General features: G+C 43.0%; 1 protein-coding gene across 1 annotated transcript in view; it reads right to left on the reverse strand.

Annotated features, from left to right (window-relative positions):
* The window catches only part of NTNG1 (netrin G1), a 163,487-nt gene extending 141,911 nt beyond the window's left edge, over positions 1-21,576 (reverse strand). The window contains exon 1 of the mRNA XM_019473097.1: positions 20,930-21,576. Coding sequence (XP_019328642.1) covers positions 20,930-21,175 — 246 coding nt within the window. The 5' untranslated portion in view covers positions 21,176-21,576. The remainder of the gene's footprint in view (positions 1-20,929) is intronic.
* Positions 21,577-24,443: the final 2,867 nt, after the last annotated feature.

Below are 24,443 nucleotides of genomic sequence, written 5' to 3' on the forward strand. Positions count from 1 at the left end.
CGCGCACTCCCATTGCACTCCAGCACCAGCTCCCCTTCTCCATCTCATCAACCATCGGCTGTTTGCCCTAACTCTCTCAAAACCCTTCACAGCCTATTCCCGCCCCACTCATCATCTCCAGTTTGATATCAGGAAGCCAACTCTTCCCTCGTTATCACTGCCTGCTGATAAGAGCCTTCACTCCTTACCTGCGCGATTTTTATTTACTTATCTATTACACAGGCAGCCTCGTACTTTCTCCCATGCTGCTTTTCGCACTTGGGAGGAGTTTTCCATAAACATCAGTGAAATGAGATCATGAATCTCCTTAAGTTCATCTCCTTAAAAGCCTCTCTTGCAGTGATAACTAGTGGAAATGTGATACTAAATATTAATCGTGTGCTGTACTAAGACTACTGTCTATCATGCTGACTAGTGTTGACCCCTTACTACTTTGTGCTCCACAACTTGTCCATATCTGTTGTCTCCTTAAAATGAGAGCTTGCATTTGGGGTAAGGGATCATCCAGACGTTTGGACAGCACCTAGCTAGCACAAGAAGGGCTCGTAAATACAAGTGTTTCTAAATAATACGGTTGTATAAATAATTTTTATAGCGGCACTGCAGAAACTGCTCACTCAGGAATCAACCAGTTAAACCCCCCGTCTTCACTAAGTTTATGGAAGTGATGTATGGTTAAGTGCCGATGCAGAGCGTAATATTAGCCTCCGCCTGACTTCCCCTGCAGACTCCTACAACTTTCTAGACATTGTTACCGCCGGTTATTCTCGTGCTATTTTGATGTTCAGAGAACTCCGATTCCCTTGTGACAAAAAAAAGGATGAGAGGCATGGAAAGATTTTTAGACAAAGAGAATCTGAAAAGGGTGGACTGCTTCGCTGAACAAGGAGACGTGTGAGAAATGAGAAGAAACACAAAGACACGCAGGAAGTATATTAAGTTGTTGTAACAGCACCATCAACTCTTTTTTTAACTTATTGGAATGCCTGAGTTGTAACAGTGATCTTTTAAACTTAGCTGGCACGGCTAACACAAGAGCTATTCCTTGAAAGCTACCACCGTGACTGACTTTCAAGAATTCTATACAAAAGCAGGTGCTTTGATGCTCTGAGATATTGAGTGTAGCCTCTAAAGCTCGAAAAAATACACTTAATTCTTTTGAAGGTACCTAAAGTGAACAGTGAGACACTAAAGGAGATCTGAATTATGGTTTCCCATGATTTTCTTATATTAATTTTCCTCTGGGAGAATCCTTAATCGCAGCGTTCGCTAGGAGCTTGCACAGTAAGCATTCGGAAGCAATGCAGTACCATGGGAAGTCGCCAGCTCATCCGTGGAACCGGTGTGAGATGAGGTGCGGGTGTTCGCTCCGTTCATTGCACGTTCCTGAAGCTGCAGGGATTGTCACAGGCACTTCAGACGAACTAGAAGATCATGGTATAAATCACATTATTTGAGTCAGAGGTCTTCAAGTTTTAGAGAGTACCCCTATCACGCATTTAATCCACTACACAAACACTGAGTGCAATGAAAGTCATCAGAGACTGCACATCTGCATTTCTCAGAAGCAGTCTTCCAACTTTGCTCTGTGCTTCAGCTCATGGTAAGAAACTGTAGCGTGATCAGCTACCACTGTACATCTTCATTTCTGGCCCTTGTAATTTAGATTAGTTCATGCATCTGTAGGATTTCTGTCAGCCACCCCAGTTACATGTGAGTCATTGCTCTGGAGAAGGGACCGACTCCATGTACTCGCAGTTCTCCACACTTACCACAGCAAAACACCTACAAATGCTTTGGTCTGCTCCGAAGGGCAAGAAGCAGCACTGATTTACATGCTACGAACTGAAGAGGAACATCAGAAGGAAGTATTTTAAACTTAAGATAATGCTATTCTTAGCTGGCAAGACTTGTGGTTTTGATCCTTCTCAGATACATAGCCAACAGTGAGCTATCTGGCTGCACGAATCCCCCCGCTTTTCTTCTCTCGGTTAAATCTGCGATTCGGATGCACGCCCCAGTACTCGGGAACATTATGTGGATTTGCAAAACTTTCTGAAAGACTTCCTGCCCATTAGCCATTGGCGGTTTTACAAAAAGGCATAAAGATAGCATCTTCCTCTTGTAACAGATGTGATCTCCTTGCAGCGTTGTTCATACTGCTTGAAGGAAAGCAATATTCCTTTTCTCTCGGACTCGCTGAAATAGTGGCATCTCTCAACATAAACTGAAAATATATTTGGAACTCAATTTGGTTCAGTTCTCGGAATTTCACACATGAGGGATGAAGACATGAGGATCAGCTTTCTGTAATTAGTGAGGCGTATTAGAAGGGCTGGATCCTGTAATGTCATCTGTGCAGCAAACGACTGTGTTTTCGTAGTGCCAAGAAGCACCTAAGATCTGCTCTTGGCATGACCCACCAGACTGACAGTTTTATTTCAGCTGTCATTCTTGAAGCTTATATAAAACAGCTTCACATTTTTAATTATGAATATATTGTAGAAATTTGTCATCCACAGTGTGGAGCAAATTCACGTATTTTGGTTTCCGGTTTATGCTCATCACAAATGAAGAGGGAGAAAAGTAGTCCTAAAAAGCATTTCATCCTGATTAAGACTTGGAACAACTCTAGGCATAATTCAGAGCATCCTAAAGGCTGCTCCAGCCCGTGTTGGTTACACAAGTCCCAGCGTACTGGCTGCACTGACTGTCTGGAAGGGTTTTTCTCAGGTCCGCTCCACATCCTCCAGCTGCTGGCACGGTCCGTCTCCTGAATGTGCTTCTGAAGTAGGGGGAGGATCAAAGAGCAGATGGCACTGAGCTGCCTTTGCCAATCCTCTGCCACTGGAGGAATTTTTCTGTGCCAGTAAAAACCCTCTGCTCCATCCTCAAGCCTGCTTTTCGGCTGCTTTGCGTGGCCAAGGCAGCACAGAGCATCCAAACCAGGGTCTAGGCACTTCCATGGTGACTTCAGTGGACTCACTTCAAACTCTCCCAGCTGCGGCTGAGGGTGCAGAGAAGCCCATGGCAGACAAAATAGGTGGTTTGTAATGAATGAGGCAGAGCTGTGCAATAAATTCTTCAAGGATACTGTGGCAAGCCCCAAAAGAGGCAGAGGTCTAATATCCACTGAAGAGTGAAGATAAAAATAAATGTTGAACAGCTGCTCTCCTCACTTTGCAGTAGACAAGGACGTTTTTAAGGGTAAATATTGTTTAGAATAATCCATTGTGCAGAAGCCTTTGGACTATCCACCGCTTCCGTAACACGCTTCAGAATAGCTACCCTGAGTTGTATCAAAGGACTGTCCACAACCCTTTTCCTAAGAAAATCATTAGGAAACCTACTCTATATTTCAAAATCTGAACAAAGTACTTTTAACAAACTTCACAGCAGAGCGGGAGCAAGCTGCTGGGTGAGTGGTGACAAGGTGTTTCATAACTGAAGATCTGCAAACCCTTGCTGACAGCAAGATCAGCACAGTGGGACCAGTGTTCAAGGAAAGATATTTTAAGGCTGGCAGAAATTTTACGGCTCTTCTACAACCCAAATCATCATAGAATCAGTTAAGGCAATTTTTATTTCTGAAGGGCAGCATCTGGCCTACTTGGCACACTTAAAAATTTCAAATGTGTATTTTTCAGAGCAAAAAGCATAACAAAAGTATGTAACTCAAACTGGCAGAACACTATACTTTGGATGACATTTTGTAGTTAATAACAATTTAACATATCATAAACTCCGCTTCTGCTGTGCTTCAGCCTGATGCAACCTAGAAAAGCATCACACACAGTTTAGAATAGAAATGCTAAAAGATCTTTTAGAAGCAGTGGTATTGCCAGGCTCTGCTGCTCTTACAGGAGCAGTAGCTTCTGCGATGTTATTAGCAACTGGTTTTAGCATTTGGTATTTATTGTAAAAGGATGAGATTCTGCAATCGTAAGGGAACGTGAGGGGTAACATCTTGGTCACAGCACTGCAAAATTTATACTATAGTTTTGTCTGTTCCCAAAATAAGAAAACAAAAAGGCTGTACAAGCTTTAGAAGACTTGTACCAAATTCACCGCAATGAGCGGGAGTTTGACTCATGTCCCCGTTCACATGAAAAGCCCTCCCTCGGGCTGACCCTGACCCTGCCCTGTGCGGGACTGGCTCCTGCTTCATTCACCCCTTACGTTCCCCCCTGGTTTGGATTCGGTGTCATTTATACTTTCTTTTCCTTTCACAAACTGCCCAAACCCAAGCCCGGGCATGCCTCGGAGAGCTAAGCTGTGCCTGAGCAATGCAAGCGAGCGCCAGCTGCCTTTGTGTGTCCTCAAGTACCATGATACTCCTCCACTCAGTACGTTCTGGAAAAATCTGGGTAGCCCCCCCACTGTGCCCGGGAACGGTCAGACCCTGGGACGTGTACGCACACCACGGGCTGGAGGAAAGCCAGATCGGCTAATTCCTCATTTGTGTCCATGTATTTAAGCTTCTTCCTAACAATATTTTGACCCGGGTAGAAAAGAGGAGCCATATGGCATCTTCTGCCCCTGACAACAACTGCTGTTAGTGCAATCAGTGCATTACCTAGGTGATTTGTTTAGATTCAGCTGTGTCACTAACTTGTGGCAAACTCAATTAAGTTGCGTATTAGGCAGGGTCCTAATATAAGCCGGTTTCATTTTCATATGCCATTGGCATTGTATTTTCTGCCATAATGCTGCTTACAGATGAAGTGTCCTGACCAACTGCTGCTCGGGGCCGTTGCCTTTCCCACCTTCTAATCCAAGCCCAACGTGAATTTGTCTCGCGTGGCACCCCCAAGAAATCGGACAGTTACAGCATCAGCCATAGAGCCATGCCATAATTACAATAAAAAAACAGAAATAATGCACAATCATCTGCCTTAGCTCCTCATCTTGCTAAAGTCAGCCTTCAGATCCCTACCTTTTCACACTTTTTACATGTGGGTTTCAATTATACTGTAAGCTATTTAAAATGGGAACAATGCCTTCCCTTATTTTTGTACAATATCCAGCCCAGTGAAGCACCAAGCTTAACTGAGGGCTTTGGGAGTCGGAATAAGCCACCATTTGTTTTAGTCATTTGCTGCCCTAGGAGGTAAATGGCAGGTCAGGGAATGGCTCTGGGTTTCAGCACTGTTTTATAAGGTGTTTATCATGTATATTTTCTCAAAAAGCACATATGAAATAATGATACCTGTTTATGTCTTCTAGAATTCTGAACTTCCCCAGACAGTTTCCTGTGTTTAATAACAGGATGAAAGAGCTTGGTAGTGCCACCCACCCCTTCCCCCCAAAAAAATTAAGCATCCCCCCCCAATGCACTGTGGACAGACCAGTGATATCCCCTCCTTTTTACAGTATAGATTTCTAAATCAAATATTAACACTAAGCATAATGCAAATTGGTTCATAAAGCTTAGAAAAGAACAAAACAGTCTTGAAAGTTATCTAGGGCTATTCTATTTGTCAACTTTACTGTGTTAACGTGTTACTTAACAGAAGGCATACAGTTCTTAAAAGCTTACTGCTTAAGAATACTGAACGGAAAAAAAAATATTTGTAGATACTGTCAGATCGCACATAATCATTGCAGCTGCTCTACAAGCTTTTGCCTTTGAACCATAACCTCGGAACAACAGGGAAAAAGATCATAATAATCTAATTACAGATAACGACGAGGTATAGAATTATGGCTTTGATAAAAAATACTTCTAAAATTGCAATGATAAACAAATTATCACCCTTTTACTATGCAGTAAATAGCTACAGTTCATTATAAAAAGAACAAAAGAATGTCGTTTCTGTAGGTATTTAAGATAAGTGTGGGACAAAATACGATGCAGCAGACAATGGAGACTTAATCCCAAATGAACGCTATTAATACCATAAAAATTCAGCAATTCTGCGAATTCTCTACACCCTCTGCCTGGAAATGGAGACGACCAAAATGAGATGCAAATCAGTGCCTTTATCTAATGAATAATGCAAATGAGTGCTCCTCTTATGGCGCGGCAGTCTGCAGGAATCCTCTCTGCCTCACCTCACATTTCTTGTGGATTTAAGCACCATGTGTCAGACGAAATTAGAGAATGGAATTGCCAAGAAATGACAAAGCCTTGGAGCCCCAAGTCAGTGCAGACAGCAAGGTACATTAAGATGCACGGTACAGAGGAGGAGAGAGCAGACATCTCATTAAAATGAAAATGTTGCTATTTTTCCTCCACCTAGTTAATGGAGCTGTATGACATTGTAATCTGCAATTATTTGTGTGGCTACTAGTTAGAAACATCCTCTAAAATGATACCAAGGTGGGATCTCAAAAACTTTGTAAAATCTTTCAGTTTGTTTTTTTTTTTAATGCTGGTGCTATTTTATCTCTCTGATATCAGTTAACTGCATCAGCATTTTTCTCGCAGCATCCCAGAGCATGCTGCATCTTATCCATTAGTCACAAGCCTCGCTGTAACTTTCCCTTAGCACCTAACATTACCCTAAAAAAAAAAAATATATATTCTCAAACAAACCCGAAGGCGTGCAAGCCCTGAAAACTAACTCTGTTTTGGTCCCCCCCCCCCAATTGTTATTTTGCCAGAATGTATTTGTGATTCAGAATCCAGGACAGATTTTTATCTGCTCCATTAAAACCTCTGAGCATGCGGACCAGCTGCGCTGCCACAGCCATCGTCAAGTCCCTCCTCTTTGTCATTGCATCGGGTCCCCAAAACGGGCATTTGTGAAACTTAACGCTTTTCTGACAGGTACTCTCTTAAAACACAGAGCAGGTAGACACGCTCTAACAAGCCATTTGTTCCTCAGACAACTTCCTAGTTATCAGATACAGAGCGGTGAAGGAGAAGTCCGACCGTGAAAGGGATCTCCCGAGGATTTGGGATGCTGGCAGGGGCTCCCTCATCCCTGCGATGCACTGGGGACGCGCAGGGACTACAGGTCTGAGCATGCAGTTTGGCCTGGTTGTGGTTCAGGCAAGCACATTTCGGGCTGGAGGGAAACTGCCCCTTACTTGAAAAGGGAAGGTCACCCCAAAGTCCTGAACTGTAAAGCTGAGAGCTTAACGCAATCGCTAAACTTTGGGGCGCCAATCATATACGACACCACCTTAGGGCCGCGTTCCTGTTGTTCCCTGAGCTGCGTTGTGAACCAGCAGGCAACAAATCAGTGTTTTGATTCAGTAACCCATCAAACAGATAAATCCATGTACTAAGCAAAAGAAGAGATTAGAGATGTCTTACTGTATGTCCCTTCAGGAAATGTGGGGGAAAAAAAACCAACACACCCAACCCCTTTTTCTCACAAGCTGACGAAGACATCATTGCTATTTATAGTTGCGCTTCGGTTCATCAGTTGGAGGCACACTGCAGAAGATGCTAAAGCACTAGCGACGTTGCTACTAAATTAAGAGCTTGCAGTTTCTTTTTAATAGTTGAAAGGAAAGCCATTTCTCTACTGGGCAGCTTGTTGAAAACTTCATAACTGCAAAAAAACCCCAGTATATTATTTTGGACGGATTTTGTCTCAGCTCAATCCCAGTGAATCAAGGGGGAATTGCCTGGGATGCAGGTCTATAAGGAATTTGGTGTGAACTCCATAAAAATGCGACTTGCAATCAATATAGCGTTTTCACTCTCTTAAATTAGAGGGACATGGATAGGTTCTCTGCTCCCGTTCCTGTTAGCAGTTGCCATGCCAGGAATATACAGAGAGTTTAGGTTTCTGATAGCAAGGGCAACGATAACTATAGAGGAAAAAAAACTACTGTTAAAGCAAACTAAGCAGTTGATTTGAAGCAGGGAGACAATTAAAGCACAGCATTTCTGAAAGAGTAATAAAAATGTCACTGCAAATGACGGATTGTTACAAGTCCTTGGCTTCTTCCTAGCACTGCAATAGAATACGGCGTTAAATCAGTTCCAAGAGATTATTAGTGGTATATGTTATTTTCACAAACTCAAGGAATTGAGTATCATTTCATAAATCAACTGCAGGTTAAAATTAGATCTTTTTTTACAACTTTAGTTCTGTGACCTTCACATACACAATTAACAAAGAAAATTATAAAAAAAGTAGTTGGAACCTGACTCAAACTGAGAAAAGCTAAAAACATTCTACTAAAAAAACCAAGCCAAATCAGAAAACAGCTCTTTTCTACGGCTGCAGATCTGCTCAACGCCTGTGAGGTTCACTGATTGCAGAATAAGACGCTGAGCCACAGATACTGTAGAAATGGACTCCCATTTCTCATTAGCTTAAGGCTCTGTAATTACTTGTAAAGCATGTCCATATTTTGTTACGTGTTTACTTTCTGTATCGCTTTTCTGCATAAAGCATTAAGAAACTGTCGTGGCTTATGTCACCTACGTGACAAAACCTAGGTCAGAAAACTATCAATCATTAAAACCGATAACTGAACCCAACTACCTGGCATGTGGAGATCTGTGAAGCGCAAGGCTTAAGCGGACATATGTATTGTCAGATACAGCAGTATTGTAGGCTCAATTATAAGTTTCTCTGCTTCATGGGTTTATGGGCCAGATAATGTCTTCTAACAAAGTCTGCATGACAATACTGTTGGAATGCCACAAGCATTTCTTACATGGAGAGAAGCCGATTTCTCCTGCGAACAAATTACCCAAGAATCCTCCAAGAGCTGCGCAGAAATACGAGGGATCCCCATCATCTTCTTCCGAGATGCAACATTGCTACACGCTTCTCCCCGCGTGCACGGGTTGCTTAGGGGCTGCGACACCTCCCGGGGCACCCTGGGCGCGTGTAGGATCACGGGGCAGGGCCTGCCACGGCGACCAGCGTTACCTTGTAGACTGCCACGACTAGCTCAAGCGAAGAGGTTTATCGCCCTGTTCTTCAGCAGCAGCCCTTCGCTATAGCTGCACTGCCCACGTCCACACGTATTTCCCAGCAAAACGCTGTGGATCTGACCCCTGGTTAAGAGGGGTATTTTTGAATTCCAAAGGTGTTTCCGATTTATGATTTATTTCTTCATTGTAAAAGTAAACATGTTCTGCTCTTCCTGCAAGGCTTTATACAGCTCATAATTATAAACAAACCAATTACTAATGCAGACTAAAGGCAGTGACAGCAAAGGCTTGCTCAGCGTCGCCCTTACATCTACTTTCTGAGGCCTTGGACATTGGCTAGGGTGACAGCCAAAAAACCCCAACTGTGGCTGGCTTACGTGCCAGGAGTTTAGAGAAGCTCATGTAAGGTGGTGTCATTAAAAAAAAAAAAAAAAAAAAAAAAAAAGTGTTAAAACAGGTCATCACGGTGCCATTCATCTCTAATTAATTTGTGAAAGCACTATTTTTTTTCTGGGTCGGCTCCTGTGAATCTTCTTTTGGGGTATCAGAAGGAACTGGCCTGGCAGGAGGAGGATGCTGCCAGTTGCGTTAGCGTAGGTGCAATGACCTTGAGGGTGGGAACTGAAAAAACCCCCTGAGGCTAAGGTTAAATTCAGTGGGGCCCTGCTGCTGTCTGATTTTTGTTTCTTATCTTATGCCCAATTTTACCATTCTAAAACCCATCGCTTACCAGTACGAGGCCCTTGACAAGATACAATCACCAGAATGACATTTACTCCAAATTCTTAGTCAGGTTATTATTGATTAGGAGAGTCGAACGCTGCCTGTAAAAAGGCTGTGCCTGCTTTCTCTGCACTCCTGCAATGGATTTACTCTCTTGGAGACTGCGCCTAGGAAAAGCGGCACGATGAGGGGGTCTTCATAAACCAACGCACGTTTCGGCACACACTTCTCCCATCCTACTGCTGAACTCCTTAACCTTAAGAATTCAAAAGGATTTCAAAAACACTTCACATGTACCCGTCTAAGGTCCACAACTGAGGTCTGTATGGGTCTGTACCATTTTAAAAGAGACTTCTGCTACCAAAAAAGGGTAGCAGAAGTGTTGTTAGAACAAACCCATCAGCTCTGGTGGCTTCTGGAGCTGCAGGGCCCTTAAGGTGTGACGAGACAGGGATCCAGCCAGGAGGAAGGGAGGCTCTTGTGTTCTTCGGAGCAACTCCCCGTTTCTCTCTCCAGTCTTCCTTTTCCACCATTTTCAAGAGCCCCCATTTCAGCGAGACTGGAGAGAGGGGCTGGCCCCGGGGAGGCGTGCAGGGATGGCACAAGTGGCAGATGTACGGGAGCCACCGTCTCCACCGTGGTTGCACCATCCCGTTCAATGCACATATACCACTTTATACCAGCTCAGGACTTGCGGAAACAACTTGTAGAAGGAGGGGAAACAAATGTATGTTATGGCTTCAAAACCCAAACAAAACCCCTGTGAATTTTTGACATCAACCACTTGTCCATTGTTTAACATTTAAAAATGGCATACTCTCTCTTACAACTTAAAATTTCACAAAATGTTATGCTGGAAACCCCCGTCTTTTCTGATTAACAAAAAAAGGGAACTGTTGAACTCTTGTTCGTAGACTTGCTTTTAAACCTATAAAACCTGAAGTTCATAAAAGATGATGCTTAGCTAATGTTGAGTATAATGAGTAAAGAAGATTTTATAAATGGAAAAAGGTTGGGAATAAATCACAGAATCACAGAATAGTTTGAGTTGGAAGGGGCCTTTAAAGGTCATCTAGTCCAACCCCCCTGTCGCGGGCAGGGACATCTTCAACTAGAGCAGGTTGCTCAGAGCCCTGTCCAACCTGACCTGGAATGTTTCCAGGGATGGGGCATCCACCACCTCTCTGGGCAACCTGGGCCAGTGCTTCACCCACCCTCAGGTAAAAAACTTCTTCCTTCTATCTAGTCTAAATCCACTCCCCTTTAGTTTAAAGCCATTCCCCCTTGTCCTGTCGCAAATACGCACTACTAAGGAAGCAGTATTTGGGCACGATCCATTGCTGTCAGTAGAAGTCCTTCTGTTGACTTATACAGGGCACATTAATTTCAATGGAAGATCATCTTTTAAGTCCTGTTTATGGGAATTCAAACACTGACTCTTAGGCATGAACTACACATTATGATTCACCTCTACCTGCTTTTTAGTTATTGAAGGATACCTTTTTTTAAAAAACAAAGCCAGTGCTTCAGATAACAGAAAGCTTGTATGTTTTTAACTTTTTATTTTCAAAAGCTTCTCTCACTTCTGTTTCAGGAAAAGGGGGTCTCCAATGCAAACTGCTGGCAAAAACTTACCCCAAAATTTTAGTGAGGAAAGCTACAATGCTTGAACCCATAAAACCCATTACTTAATGTTTCTGGAAGTCTGAGCGCTCTCTTGCAAAGCGAGACACCTTGCTAGGATATTTCTGCAGGCTACCCCTACAGTATTCATACTGCTTGGCAAATCCATATGGTCAAGGAAGCCAAGAGGCATGTCAGAGTCTGGAAGGCTGCGATAAAAATAGATGGGGAAAATAGCACATGTAGAAAGAGTTGTTTTAGCAGTCAGAAAATGACACTCTGTACTTTTTTCTATAGCTATGCACTTGTTTTTAGAAGATGAGGGCTTTTGTGTAGTTGTTTGCTATTCCTTTTTTTTTTTACTCCCCCCCAGTCATTTGTGTCACCCACAAGCAGCTCTGTTTCTAGTTTTCACTGGAGGAAAGCACCTTATGAGCAGCTGTAGATGGTAAAAATCAAATTGATGAGTTAAAATGATGGCTCCTGACAGTTTTACAGATAAATCTAAAATGCACCAGGATGCTGGAAAAACACAGTATGTACATGTAAGAAAACGCTCCTCTCATCGTAACGGTGTCCTCTTTTAAAGGTTTTACAACTACTTAGCTATAAAAATTCTGGGCTGAAGCCTGACATAAAATACCTTTGGTACAATTCTTGCTTGTAATAAATACAATTAAAATTCATTTGTGCCCTTTTCTTTCATCTTCTTTTTTTATTCCTAAATTCCATATAAACAATCTGCCTAAAGAACTAGAAGATAAGGAATAAAACCATTTTACAGAAAATACGATACAGCAAACATCAAAGCTACATGAAATCACTTATGCGCGTTGCCAAGCCAGCTCAATGCCAAGGATTTTGATGTCCCTTGCTGTATTTGTACTTGTAGATCAAGATGGTGTCACTGCAGGTGACCTGTGAAAACATAAACTTCCATACCTAAAATGTGTATCAACAGCCATTGTTTCTACAAGTAAATCGGGTACAGAATTACTTCCTACTTTTCAGCTAGTGAGATTAGCATCCCAGTGTACACAGGGACGTGCGTCTCGTCAGTCAATGACCTTAATAGTATCTGGGATTATTTTTGACCTTTCAGATCCAGCTAGTACTTATAGGCCTTGAAAAAAGTCAAGAAAGATTTGGTTTAACAGATCTCCTACCTGCTTTTAGCTACTCTTGAATAGGTATGTGGGGTTTTTATGTATCGGAAATTGCAGCTTTGGCAAAACAGTATCAGTATTGTTTTAAAAAAAAAGAAAAAAAAAGCAGCAGCAGTGCTACTCTCAGTAAAATTCAGCAGCTCCCACAAATTCAGCCCTTTCTAAACTCTGTGGATAAAAACTAATGACAAGGTTTTCATCCTTGTGTAAGGAGATGGGTAATTTCCATACTTTGTCAACAGGGACGGCTAATGCTTGTCTGGATTTCTCCCCCTCCGCTCCGCAGCATAGAGCAGAAGGCATGAGAGAGCCCGATTATCGTCTCAGTCTGTACATTTATTTTTTTCTTGAATGCTCTGGCAGCATACCGTGGGCTTAAATGTTTGCATGGGGCAACTTGGGCTGTATATGGGACTGGCTGCTTTATAAGTAACATAAACGTCTAAATGTTAAAATCATTATTTGGGAGCCAACTTACTGACTTCTGCCTTCTCAAAGGACTCCAGGGGAGCCGGCTAACCAGAACGGTTGTCCTGACGTACACAGGGTTTGCAGAACTCTCGGCCAAGTTCGCTTGGCTTTGTTTCAACTAAGATGCTTACAAATGGAAATCTTAATACATGGAAGTGCCTCAGGAACCTGCATTTGGTTTCCAGTGATTCTTAGCTGTTACAAGGTACAAGCCCTGCAAGAAAGAAACATGAAACTCTGGGGTTTAGAGACATACAGGTACTAAATGAAGAAGGAAAAGTATGTTTGTCCAGATAATTTGGACAAACCTGAGCAGCATAAAACTAGCTCTGCTCAGTTCTGCCAAGTAAATCCAAAATTCGCACTGAGACTTGTCCATCACAGCGGGAGGAAATACAATATCACACTCCCTGCACACTGTCCTCAAAATGAGAGAGCAGCCCGGAAAGCCTAACGCTGCACAGCTCGCTTGGGACCGCAGGGCATCGCGCCCATGACCGAAACGTGCGAAAGCAAACCGGCTGCTCCCCGGTTTGCCCCCGTGAGGGGGGCCATCCCGCACCACCCCTCCTCCAGGCTGACTGCGTGACACCAGCAGGTTAGAAAGCAAAGGTCGCTCTGCTGAAAGGCGGATTTACCTCCACTCCGGGGGAAAAAAAAAAAAAAAATCTCAGTTCAGGGCTCCAAATGAGAGAGCAGCCCGGAAAGCCTAACGCTGCACAGCTCGCTTGGGACCGCAGGGCATCGCGCCCATGACCGAAACGTGCGAAAGCAAACCGGCTGCTCCCCGGTTTGCCCCCGTGAGGGGGGGCCATCCGCACCACCCCTCCTCCAGGCTGACTGCGTGACACCAGCAGGTTAGAAAGCAAAGGTCGCTCTGCTGAAAGGCGGAGTTACCTACACTCCGGGGGAAAAAAAAAAATCTCAGTTCAGGGCTCCTAGCAGAGAAGGAGCGGGGTGACCCACTGCCACGGGCCCTCAGCCCAGGAGGGAGGGGGGCGATGTGCTGTCCTACCCCAGATGAGGAGCACCGCTCGGGATGCTGCTTTACTGCATTGTCCCTCTGTACCCCAGCAAATCCTGTTAGGAGAGTCTCCCTGCAGTGAGCCACAGGCTCGAGATCACCTCTGCCTCACCAGAAGAGGTACAAATTACAAGACGTTGCTAGTAAAGATTTTATTTATAAAGTAGTATTGTTTTATTGCAGAAGGCAGCACTAAAGGTGCTGCTGAGGGAACGTTTCTGGCTCAGCCGCACTGACAGTAAGCCATTCAGATTCCCCTGTGGATGTCAGAGTATCCATTTTACAGTGGAAGCCATTTATTTCTGTATAAAATTGCTGTTGCTGTTTCCACACCCAAACAGGACCGAACGCCCGAGTTCCCGCAGAGTACTTGGGCAGCTGCCCCCGGATACCCCCCCCTCAGCCGGTGGGGGAAGGTGCTCGGGGGGGCCGGGGTGCTGAGGGCAGCAGGGTGACACCAGCTCAGGTATTTGCGAGAACCTCATCCGCAGAGCCACAGTCGCCCCCAGCGATCCCTTGCTTTCTGAGATCAATTATTATTACAATAAATTGATCATTGTGTTAGCTACGAATGTCTAGTATTTCCAGTTAACTTCAGGGGAAAAAACCAAAATAGGAGAGCAAGTACCAGATGGAATAAAGGCAGTGTTAAAAGCAGCAGTTAAGCAGTTTCTATGAAGTGCATTTATAAAATACACATCTTGTTAAAAGGATGCACTTTTACACCCAGTTGTGATATGTGCCTTAAAACTCTGCAACTGAAAATAAGTAGAAGCCCTTGACTTTGTTTGGGAATCCTGTTTTACCCCCAAATATTTTTAACAACTGAAGTACTTTGTGGGCGTGCTTTAGCTTTGTTTAAGGTTTGAAAAGATTCCAGTACCCAAAGTGTAACTGAGGAGAGAAGAGAAAAAAAAAAAGGCGACCGGATAGTTTTGTTAATGATTTACTGGGGAATCTTGATGTGTGATAATGAGTAAAATGCAAATCCGTTTTACTGGCAATCCTCAGTTTCGATTTGTGAGAAATTATTAATTTTTAGGTTGCTTCCGGTTGGAAGAAAACAGAGATTTTTACCAAACCATTTGTTTTTTATTCCTGCTGTCATTAAGTATATCCGTTTTTTTCCCTCTTTTGTGAAACCAAGAACTCCTTTCCCAAGAGGTCCGAGGAACGAGGCGCCTTTGAAGTGTCTGCGGGCAGGCTGCTACCAAAGGCACAGGTAGGCTCTCGCCTCCGCGCTGACGGGTGGGAGGGAGCCGGTGGGGGACGGAAGGAGCAAAGGGCACGGTGCGTGCTTCTCGCTCGCCTCTCCTCTCCTCCCGCCAGCTGCTCTGGTCTGAGGCTGGGACGTAAGGAGCAGAGCGGTGCTTTGATGGGAAGAGCCGTGTCAGTGGGGTGGCGGAGGTGTCCTGCCCTACGCGGGGGAGAGGAGAAGGGACGGAGGGGCTGTAGCTCACCATATAGGTCTTGTGGTGCTGGAAATGAAATGAAATATCCAGTAACTTAGGAGGAAAGACCAAAATAAAAACTCCACTCCCCGAAGGATAAGGTTCTTTCCAACAATGACAAAGCAACACTTGGATTAATTAAATGTGCTCGAAAGAGTTCAGAATAGATGAATGCAGGTATTGTAAATAAAGCCTGCAATAACTTTGAGCTGTACCTACTTTTAAAGTATACAACTATGAAAATCCACATTAAACAAGGCTGTAGCAACAGCCTCGTCTTTAACTCCCTGTTCCCATTCTACCTAATAAGATTGCACAGATGGAACTAAAATGAAGGATTGTATGTCCTTATTCAGCCCATAAAAGAAAAAAGCTTTTTTCTTATCAGCACCTCCTCATGGTATTGTTCAACACCATTTTAAAATGTCTTACCTGAGAATGCATGTATGCATGCCAAAATGCTTCAAAAATACGTATTTATTTCACATTTTGATTTGCACATTACTCAGAAGATCATCTGTTCATTTAATTATTTCAGTAAACATAATAATGGTATCACTAACTATACTATGGAGTATTTTCCCTTTTTTAAAGAATATGAACCTACTTGTAATTAAAGTAATGCTATATTAATGATGCTGAAAGTCTCAGAGGGAAAAATTTAATGTCCACCTCATAATATTATGCCAGAATTACATGCACAGAAGACTTTTTAATAATCTTTGTTTCTTAATTTAGTTTTGATTGGCTATGAAATACAGAGCAGCACTCAAGGGCTCAAATTTCTACTGTCATCAGCATTTCTGCTCTGTAAGTTGTACAAACGCACAGGACTCCCGTCTGCAGGCTTCTTTTCAAGCTTCTGTGTAACTGACGAAGAAAATTAGCTGCAGGCAACAATAATTGCCGATAATTTCATCATTTTTTAGCCACTGGGATGTGGGATGGCATTATGATAGCTAGGTCTAAACATAAGGAGATTTTCACGTTGCCATTTCAGCTGCAAACGCAGGTTGGCAACGTAAATTCATCTCCAGTTTGCGAATTACAGCAGTAGCCACTAGGAGTCTCCTGATTAAGTTCGTGATGAATTTACACACTAATCCTGGCTAAGGTTTGAATGCAAACCCCATGCTCAAGGGCTGGATTTCAGCACAGGGGCCAGCCCACGCGAGGGGCGGGTGTGACTCTGGGGAGAAGGGACCCCCACCGCGGGGGCTGCCGATGCTCGTACCGGGGGCACAGACGGCAAACGTTTTAGGACTAAAGCAGCCACCTATGCACTGTTCTCGTAGGGCAAAAGATGGTGACGGTCATGAAAAGTCAGATTTGTTTCTTCTTATAACTGGACAGAGTTTTGTGAAATTGTAACAAGTGCTTACGAAGAGGGAAGAATAAAATTTCACCAACTGCTAGTTACTCCCAGGGATTTAAAGCAGATTTGTAAACTGAAATGCTGCAGGCCACAAGGACTAGCACCCCCAGGTACTTAAAAATTTGCTTACAGTATCTCTGCGAAGTGAATCCTGCAGTTCTGAAAACATGAAGTAGCTTCTTCCTCTTGTCTCTTCTCCTTCCCTCTCCCCCCAGGCCAGCTAAGCGTAAGCGTATGGTGCCAGACACACTCTTACCAATGCCAAATGCTCAAAGTTTATGAATTACAGACCCACAGGAATGGTCACGCTGGCTCAAATGCCGTGACCGTCCAGTCCAACTCTGAGACTGACAAAGGACGGCCAAATTTCCTCGAAGGAATGCCACAGAAAGCAGATGTGCATTGTCTGCCAGCACGCGTGCCTCACTCTAAAGCAATCCCTAGCTGCTCAAAACGTACAGGGGAAGCCGGAGGTGACCAGTCAACCCCCTCCGCAGGGGACTGGTTATCCCGCAGGCGGGAGGAGTACCACCTCTTGGGGAAGGATGCGGTCACATCCTCCTTACGGACACAAGCAACTCCACGGCCAGAAACCGCGAGCATTCGCTGCTCTAAGCCATTCGTCTGTTTATGTTTCTTTCACGCGTCTCTCCTCTCGAGCAAAATCCTTTCCCAAGCCCTAAAAATCCTGAGCGACTTTAAAAATGATGAGATTTTAAACAAGTAATAATTTGGAGGGCTATTTATTTGGCTTCTGCTTTTTGAGCTTTTCAGTTTTAATTTTCAAACTTTTCTCTACAACCAGGACTAAGAAAATAAAGATGTTTTAAATGAAACCTGAGAATCTCACATAATCATAGGACTCCAGGGGTTTGAGGTTTCAGAATAATCTCACGAGTTGTCAATACCGAATGTCGCCAGAAACTATAATGTTATTCTCAGAACAGATTGCATAAAAGCAATTGTGGGATAGTTTTCCTGCTGCATGTTCCCTGTAATACCTATGGACGCTGTCCTGGAGGGACGACCCGAAGGTACTTCCAAGCGGTGAGCTGCCACGTGCTGGGTTTAGCTACCAACCACAGGAGTGTTGCATTTTGCAACAAATCTGCATGTGCAAAACCTCGTTATTCGGTCTGTCAACTAAACAAGCTCACCGAGTAAAAATTCATAATGGACTCGTAAGAACACTTAATTCCATGGGGAACATGCAGAAATAAGTAGGAGGCAAATTTTACCATTAACTGCCCATCTCCTCTGTATTGTATGCTTGCGTGCATTGCAATGCACGATTGCATTGTGCGTTATTGCAGACTATTATCATCTCCCTCTCACAGACTGCCTAAGATTTTACGGTAATCTCCCAGCAGGACTTGGGTGAACCTCTCGGTATGGCTGTGTTTCAGGGATATAATCTATACTACACTGGTAGCTGACACAGACTCAACAGCTAGTGCCTTAGTCCGTATAGTCTGTGGTGAACAGAAAATTACTTAAGCCTGGTCGGAGAACCGATATGGAAACAAAACAGGAGGCTGCTTCAGCCTCCTCCTCTCCCTGCAGAGGCAGGCTCAGCTCTTTGGTACCCTTGCTTATTGTTAGGATGTCTGAAAGGACCCTGAACTCCTCCAAGGAACTACCAGAAGGCAGCTGAGGGTTAGCCTGATTTCAGAAACAAAACACTGGTACACAGGTTTAGCACACAAATATCCAATACACACAACAATAAACCCAAGCATTTGTATAAGTCACCGTGCTGAAAAGAAACCTTTGGATCTCTGTCATTTCAAATTTGGGACATTTTAGTGCAAGACCATGCCTAACAGGAATGCACTCTTTTCTGCTGCTCACTTTCTCCAAGTATGACAGTGCTATCTTCTTAACTCATTTTCTAAAACTAAAAATGAACACAAAAATAAAACATCTCCTAGTTTGGCAATGCCAAAGGCTCAGGCCTACAAATATCTAAAACCTCGTTTTGAAGGAAATGTGTAATTTCTACATGTAGCTATAGCACAGCTAGACATGAAGCATTTTTAGGGATGAGAGTGTTCTGCTGCTGTGCAGTGTCTCAGGAACGTCAGATATTTCTGTCATTTTCCTAATGCTTCAAGTAAGTCAAGCAATTACCAATGCAGATGTGAATACAGTGTATATGTACAATATACATCCATACTGAAAGCAAATACAACAGTTTATCATGTAGGAGTCAGTCACCCTACACGCACACCACTAAATACACCCCCTCGTTGTGCGTGCTCTCTCTCCCTCTCCCCAGTTCTGCCTCTTTCTCTGCTCCTCGTGTCAGGATTCTGGCGACCTTCTGCATCTCAAGGGCTTAAGCAGCGAGTGAGCTACACCCGTCGCCTCAGGTGACTCCTGAGCAAACTTTCATCTCCCACCACAGCGTCAAGGACGTTGCTAGGTCAAACGTTTTCAGGAGTTCTGGCACCATTTTTAATACTCGGATTTAATCAAAATGTCTTTTTTTTTTTTAATGAAGATCACTATTCTAGCTAGAGAGCAGACTGATAACCAAGGCATTCAGAAACTTAAAAAATTACTTAAGATGGGAACTGCTGCAATGTTTATCTGCACTAAAAGGAAGAAACAAGTTTTGCTGGGCAGTTTCTTTTGCATTAAAAGAACAACTTTTCTTATTCACTACATGATGAGTTACTAAACGTCACTGATTGAGGGCTAAATCACAGCTATTACTATTCTGAGATTTCTCTGAGGCAGAAAATACATTTCGAGATAAAGAAAAAAGAAGATGACCATATTACGCACGTTGCTTTTACTTGTTTTTAAACAGTGGCTGCTCGAAGCTGCTCGGAGGTTTAGAGTGTCAAAGCCATGCCAGTAGAGATGGATTAGTGGGCAGAGAGCAAGTGGTGCAGTCAACGGTTCACAGTGAATGTAATTTATTCACGTAGCTCCGCAATTTATCATGTGGCTATTACCATAATGTACGTGGGAAGCAGCTGCATGCGTGCACATAATGCCCTAAACGTGTGTGTGGTTGGACCTGAACTCCTTACAGAACAGTAGTGGTTGAAAATGATACTATAAGGCATTTAAAAGCAAATTTCCTTCCTGTGGGGATGCTGTCACACAGCAATGATGATTCGTACACAGGCAAATATCTTGTAGGCTTTTCTCAGTTATGATAACCTCACTTACCAGAACTCATTGGTTTTTCAAATCTAAATTATGTGGGTAATGTGATGTACGTTTCCAGTGCTTTATTAGTAGATTAAGTACATGTGTTTTGCATCTCAAACTCACATTTTCTAGTCAAGGAATACTGTATTTTCCACTCAATGTTTAACAGAAATATTCAGTGGCAAAGAAAATGAATTCTCTGTGTCTGTGAGGAGAAGCAAGTTACCTACAAGTTGAAGATTTCCTTTAACTCAAGTGACCTCTTACAGCACGATCTATCAAACACTTAGGAGCAGCACAGCTGTAAAAGGTTGATATATATATAGTGTCTGCCTGGTTTCTCACACCTGTACAATTATTTACCAAGCCCAACATTTCCCAAACTAGTCTCTAATTTTAGGAGCATCTAAATGAAGGAGCTTGACTTCGGTCTCTTTTAGTCGGCTTGAATGCCTACAGCTTCAGTTAAAGGAGAAAGCTGTCGGTAGTTGGTAGAGCTGGCCCCCACCTGAGGGTGTTTCTTGCTGCACTGTCCATACACGCAGGCATGGACCTGCTGGCATGCACCCGCTGTGTGCGGTAGCAAGGCTCCAGCAATGCTGCCCGCGGCTGCGTGGGCTTGCCGGAAAAACTCCACCAGCCCAGCTCCCACCACCACTTTTTAAGCTTCTGCAATTTGAGCTTCTAACAACGGTCTCACGTTTGGAAAGGACGCTGAATTATACCACGCTATGATGCTTTCAGGTGATCGTACTGGAACCAATTCACTCAAGTCTTTCATGATCCAGGCGAACGCATCCCAATTACGGCTTAGCGCACTAGGAGTTTTATGCTGCTTTCTTTTAAGTCATTAAAAGTTGACCTAGAGAGACACCGAATTCAGACAAAGTCAAGTTAGGTCCCCATAAGTAGAACATCTCATTGCCCAGCTTAATGTACCGCTCAGCATTGTGTTCAGCAGAACCTTTCACATTCTGAATATGATGCAGATTTTCTTGGATAATTTCAGGCGCGCTATAGGGCTTCCATTCTGAAGCCATCTATCACAAATATATATTATGCAAAATTAAAAGCTTGCCTTACCATTGCACAGAAAGTCTCGGGAGGATCTCCACACGTTATGTCTGGGGGATCCAGAGTCACTTTTACATATTTGATCATGTCTCTGGCTTCTGGCTGGCAGGCCATGTAATCCCATACTTTTCCTTCTTCTGTGTAAATCTGAGTCTTGCACACGTCATAGTGTCCCCACACAGAAGGGTAGTGCTGCATCACGGAGGACACGGTAACCCAGAGGGCGTGAAGTGACAGGAATCTTGACAAATACATTTCTAAATCCTTTTATGTCACCTTCGTTAAGGATGCTCAGTACTGGTGTACGTGCAGTCTATAGATTATACATATATGTACATATACATGTATATATTTTATAAAATAGGTTCCAACTCAAACGTGAAGCATTAGGATAGGGTGTTTGTTTCACTAAGTTGAAGACTTTGGTAGAAGCCACCCAGACCCCGATGACAGCCCTTCACAGCAACGCAGCGCTTGTCCTTTGTCTTATAACTTGTCTGTCAGGGCTTCTTGTAAAAGATGTCCAATAGCAGATAATAATTTGTGAAGTTGCAGGTCTTCAGCTACGCTGTCGATAACCCTGAGTGATCCTCCTTGTTCAGGGCTCGCAGGGGATGCCCAGATGCACTGATAAATCAGCATCCGAAGCAAAAGGATGAGTGTCTACAGGCTGGTGTCTGCTTCCCATCAATCATTCTTTTCTTCTGGCACCAGCACCCTTTTAGAAACAATGAGAGTTAGAGTTATTGTCCAAGAATCAATGCATTACAAAATATATGATATGTTGACATTTTGGAGGTTTGATGCAATATAAAGCAAATTGGTATAATATGGATAACCTTTACCGTGGTGCTGTGCTAGAATGAACAAACTACCAAAATCATTCACAGGGAAAGTGTTTTGACGTGAAGGATTTAACTCTTCTCTAACAAAGACAGACTTATAACGTGCCAGGTGAGTTACAGGTTTCTGCTTCCAAAACGGTATTTTCACCCTAGCAAAACCAGAGAGGAAACTACCGAATGCAACCATTGCCCAGACCGTGCAGGCAGGCAGGCAGCGGAGCGGGCAGCAGCAGGAAGGCTCTTTTATTAAAGTGACACAGAGATGGGTATCAGGGCTACCAGGTGCTGATAGTCTCTTGGCAAGAGGAACCTCAGCGAGCTCCAAAAGCCTTATATGCATTTGTTAGATCTTTTTTTTGGAAGAGTAACAAAGATATTGCAAGCACACTTCTGTTTCCTTGAAATTTCTCATTAGCATTGGAAGAGCTTTGCTCCTTTTTTTCTTCCTTTGAACTGTGATTTACCGATCACACTGCTGATAAACTACCCGATAAAGATAATGGTTCATTTGTAGCTTACTATAAGGATGCTTTCCCCCTCTGTTGCGGCAGTCTTACTTTCCTAGGTTTGGGGGTGGAGGTACCTGTGTACTCAGCGTTTATTCCATAGCAGATATATCCCCTTTCCTCTCTTCAGAAAGCAACTAGAAATTCCCTCGGTTTGTATCACCTCAATCGTATTATTACAGGTATAAAATCCTAGGATGTCATTACGACGACTTAAAATATACATTTGCTAAAAAACACAGGTAAAAATATAAATTATGCACGAGGGAAACTGCAAAGATGGAGTAAGTTCCCTGAACATGGACAAGGAAAACCAAGGTTAGGAACCCCAAGTTATTTCTCTCAGCCTGTGCCTGGTGTCAGCCCGTGCCAGCCGAGGACGGGGAGCCTGGGTGCTGGGCTCTCTGCAGGAGGAAGATTTCAGCCAGCCGCCGCAGCACCTCTGCACTCTTTCTGTCTGGATGTTAACGTCTAAGCAGACCCGTCAGACAGATGTTAAGAAACAACCGTTAAGTCACCACTTTCTGCAGCCCGCTTTGCTTGTTCCCAGGTTTAAATTATGCCCAGTGTCACGAACCCTCCTATACCCCAGAGCCACGGGAAGTGGTACGTGACCTGGTGAGCGCCTTAGCGTGTCGCTTTGGTAATACGCATTTTCAAAACTTATCTTCAAAGCTATTCGCAAATGGCCTCCCTATATTTAAATAATGCTTCATCTTAAACTGAGCTAAACTACAGACACTATGAAATGCCAACAGATGGTTGAATTGTGTTTCCATAGCAAAGTAATTTACAATAATTGCCGTATGGACGTAAATGCAATTTTCCATTATATTCATTTTATCAAGTGTTACCATACAACTCTCATATACTTTATCAGAATATGCAGAGAATACCTGAATTTTCATGCAATAACAATTCTCAATTAGTTAAAATATATTTAAGCTTCAAATCTGAATTTGACACAAAAGCGGAAACATCTAAGACCAAATTAAAATTAAATCTTTTTAAGAAGCACACTGTGTAGTACCACTGCTTTTTTAGTGAATTTACATTCTTTTTTGTTTTCAGTGGGAATGTTTACTTATTCTCTTGGAATTCAGTCATTCAGAGAACACTTTCCATGTCATTCTAAAGACACCTCATGCTCTTTCCCTCTAGTCCTTTCCAATGCATTTTACTATTTTGTAGGGAAAAAAACACCCCCAAACCCCCATAGCTTCGAACAGTCATTATACAAAAGGGAAACAACTGCTCTGCTAAAAAAGGAGCCAAATTATTTTAAATTTGTGGCAAATCAAAATGTACTCTGTATTGGAGAAGGCTTGGTCATAGCTGGAATGAACAGTAGGTGAATATCGTGTTTCTGTGTAGAAATAAGAAGTTACTCAGTTTAATTATCCTTAGACTATAAGCCTGTATATTGTATATTCAGGCAAAAGTAGATTTGTTTTCTTTAATATTTTCCTCGCTAGCTCTTCAGTTACCTGTAACCTTTTATAGCTGCTGAGAATCAGATCCACTAATAAACAGGACTGGATAGGACTAAAATAATGTGAAGCAAGCCACTACCTTAACACACTGTGCTAAAATACTTCCCATATAACGAATTCTCATTAAAGTAAGCCAGAGTCATAATGATGGTCGTTACACAGAATTATAGACTATAACATCGATTGAATTTAGTGCACTGACAAGGAAAAAGTGCAGAGGAGTGCAAGACATCTGAGCATTAGGCAGCTGTAGCAGTGTACGACAGACATTCCTGACAAGAAGCAGCCAATTATGGCTTAAATTTCTGGCATATAACCAGTTCTGATTAATAGTTTTCCATTACATTACAGACATATTATTAATGTATTAAAAATGTCAAGCTTTGGCAAGAACTAATACGGCGTGGCTCAGTTAGTCTGCAATATCTTTTTTTAATGAGCTTCCATTGATACAGAGAAAGATATTGACCAAAGCACATTAAGGATCATGTGCTGAGCACTGCTGGGGTTTTTCTGACGGAGCTACACAATTTGTCTTGTTTATATTTATTCCTGCAGAGTCACTCACGTTACGCATTCTACATTTCAGTGCTCTATCGCTAAGGACATATCTATTCGAATTATTCTGTAAAAAACCCATTTAGAATAACATTTCCGAGGTTTACAGCTGTACCAGTCA

This window comes from Aptenodytes forsteri, unplaced genomic scaffold (genome assembly GCF_000699145.1).
Source record: "Aptenodytes forsteri isolate BGI_AS27 unplaced genomic scaffold, ASM69914v1 Scaffold181, whole genome shotgun sequence".
NCBI lineage: Eukaryota > Metazoa > Chordata > Aves > Sphenisciformes > Spheniscidae > Aptenodytes > Aptenodytes forsteri.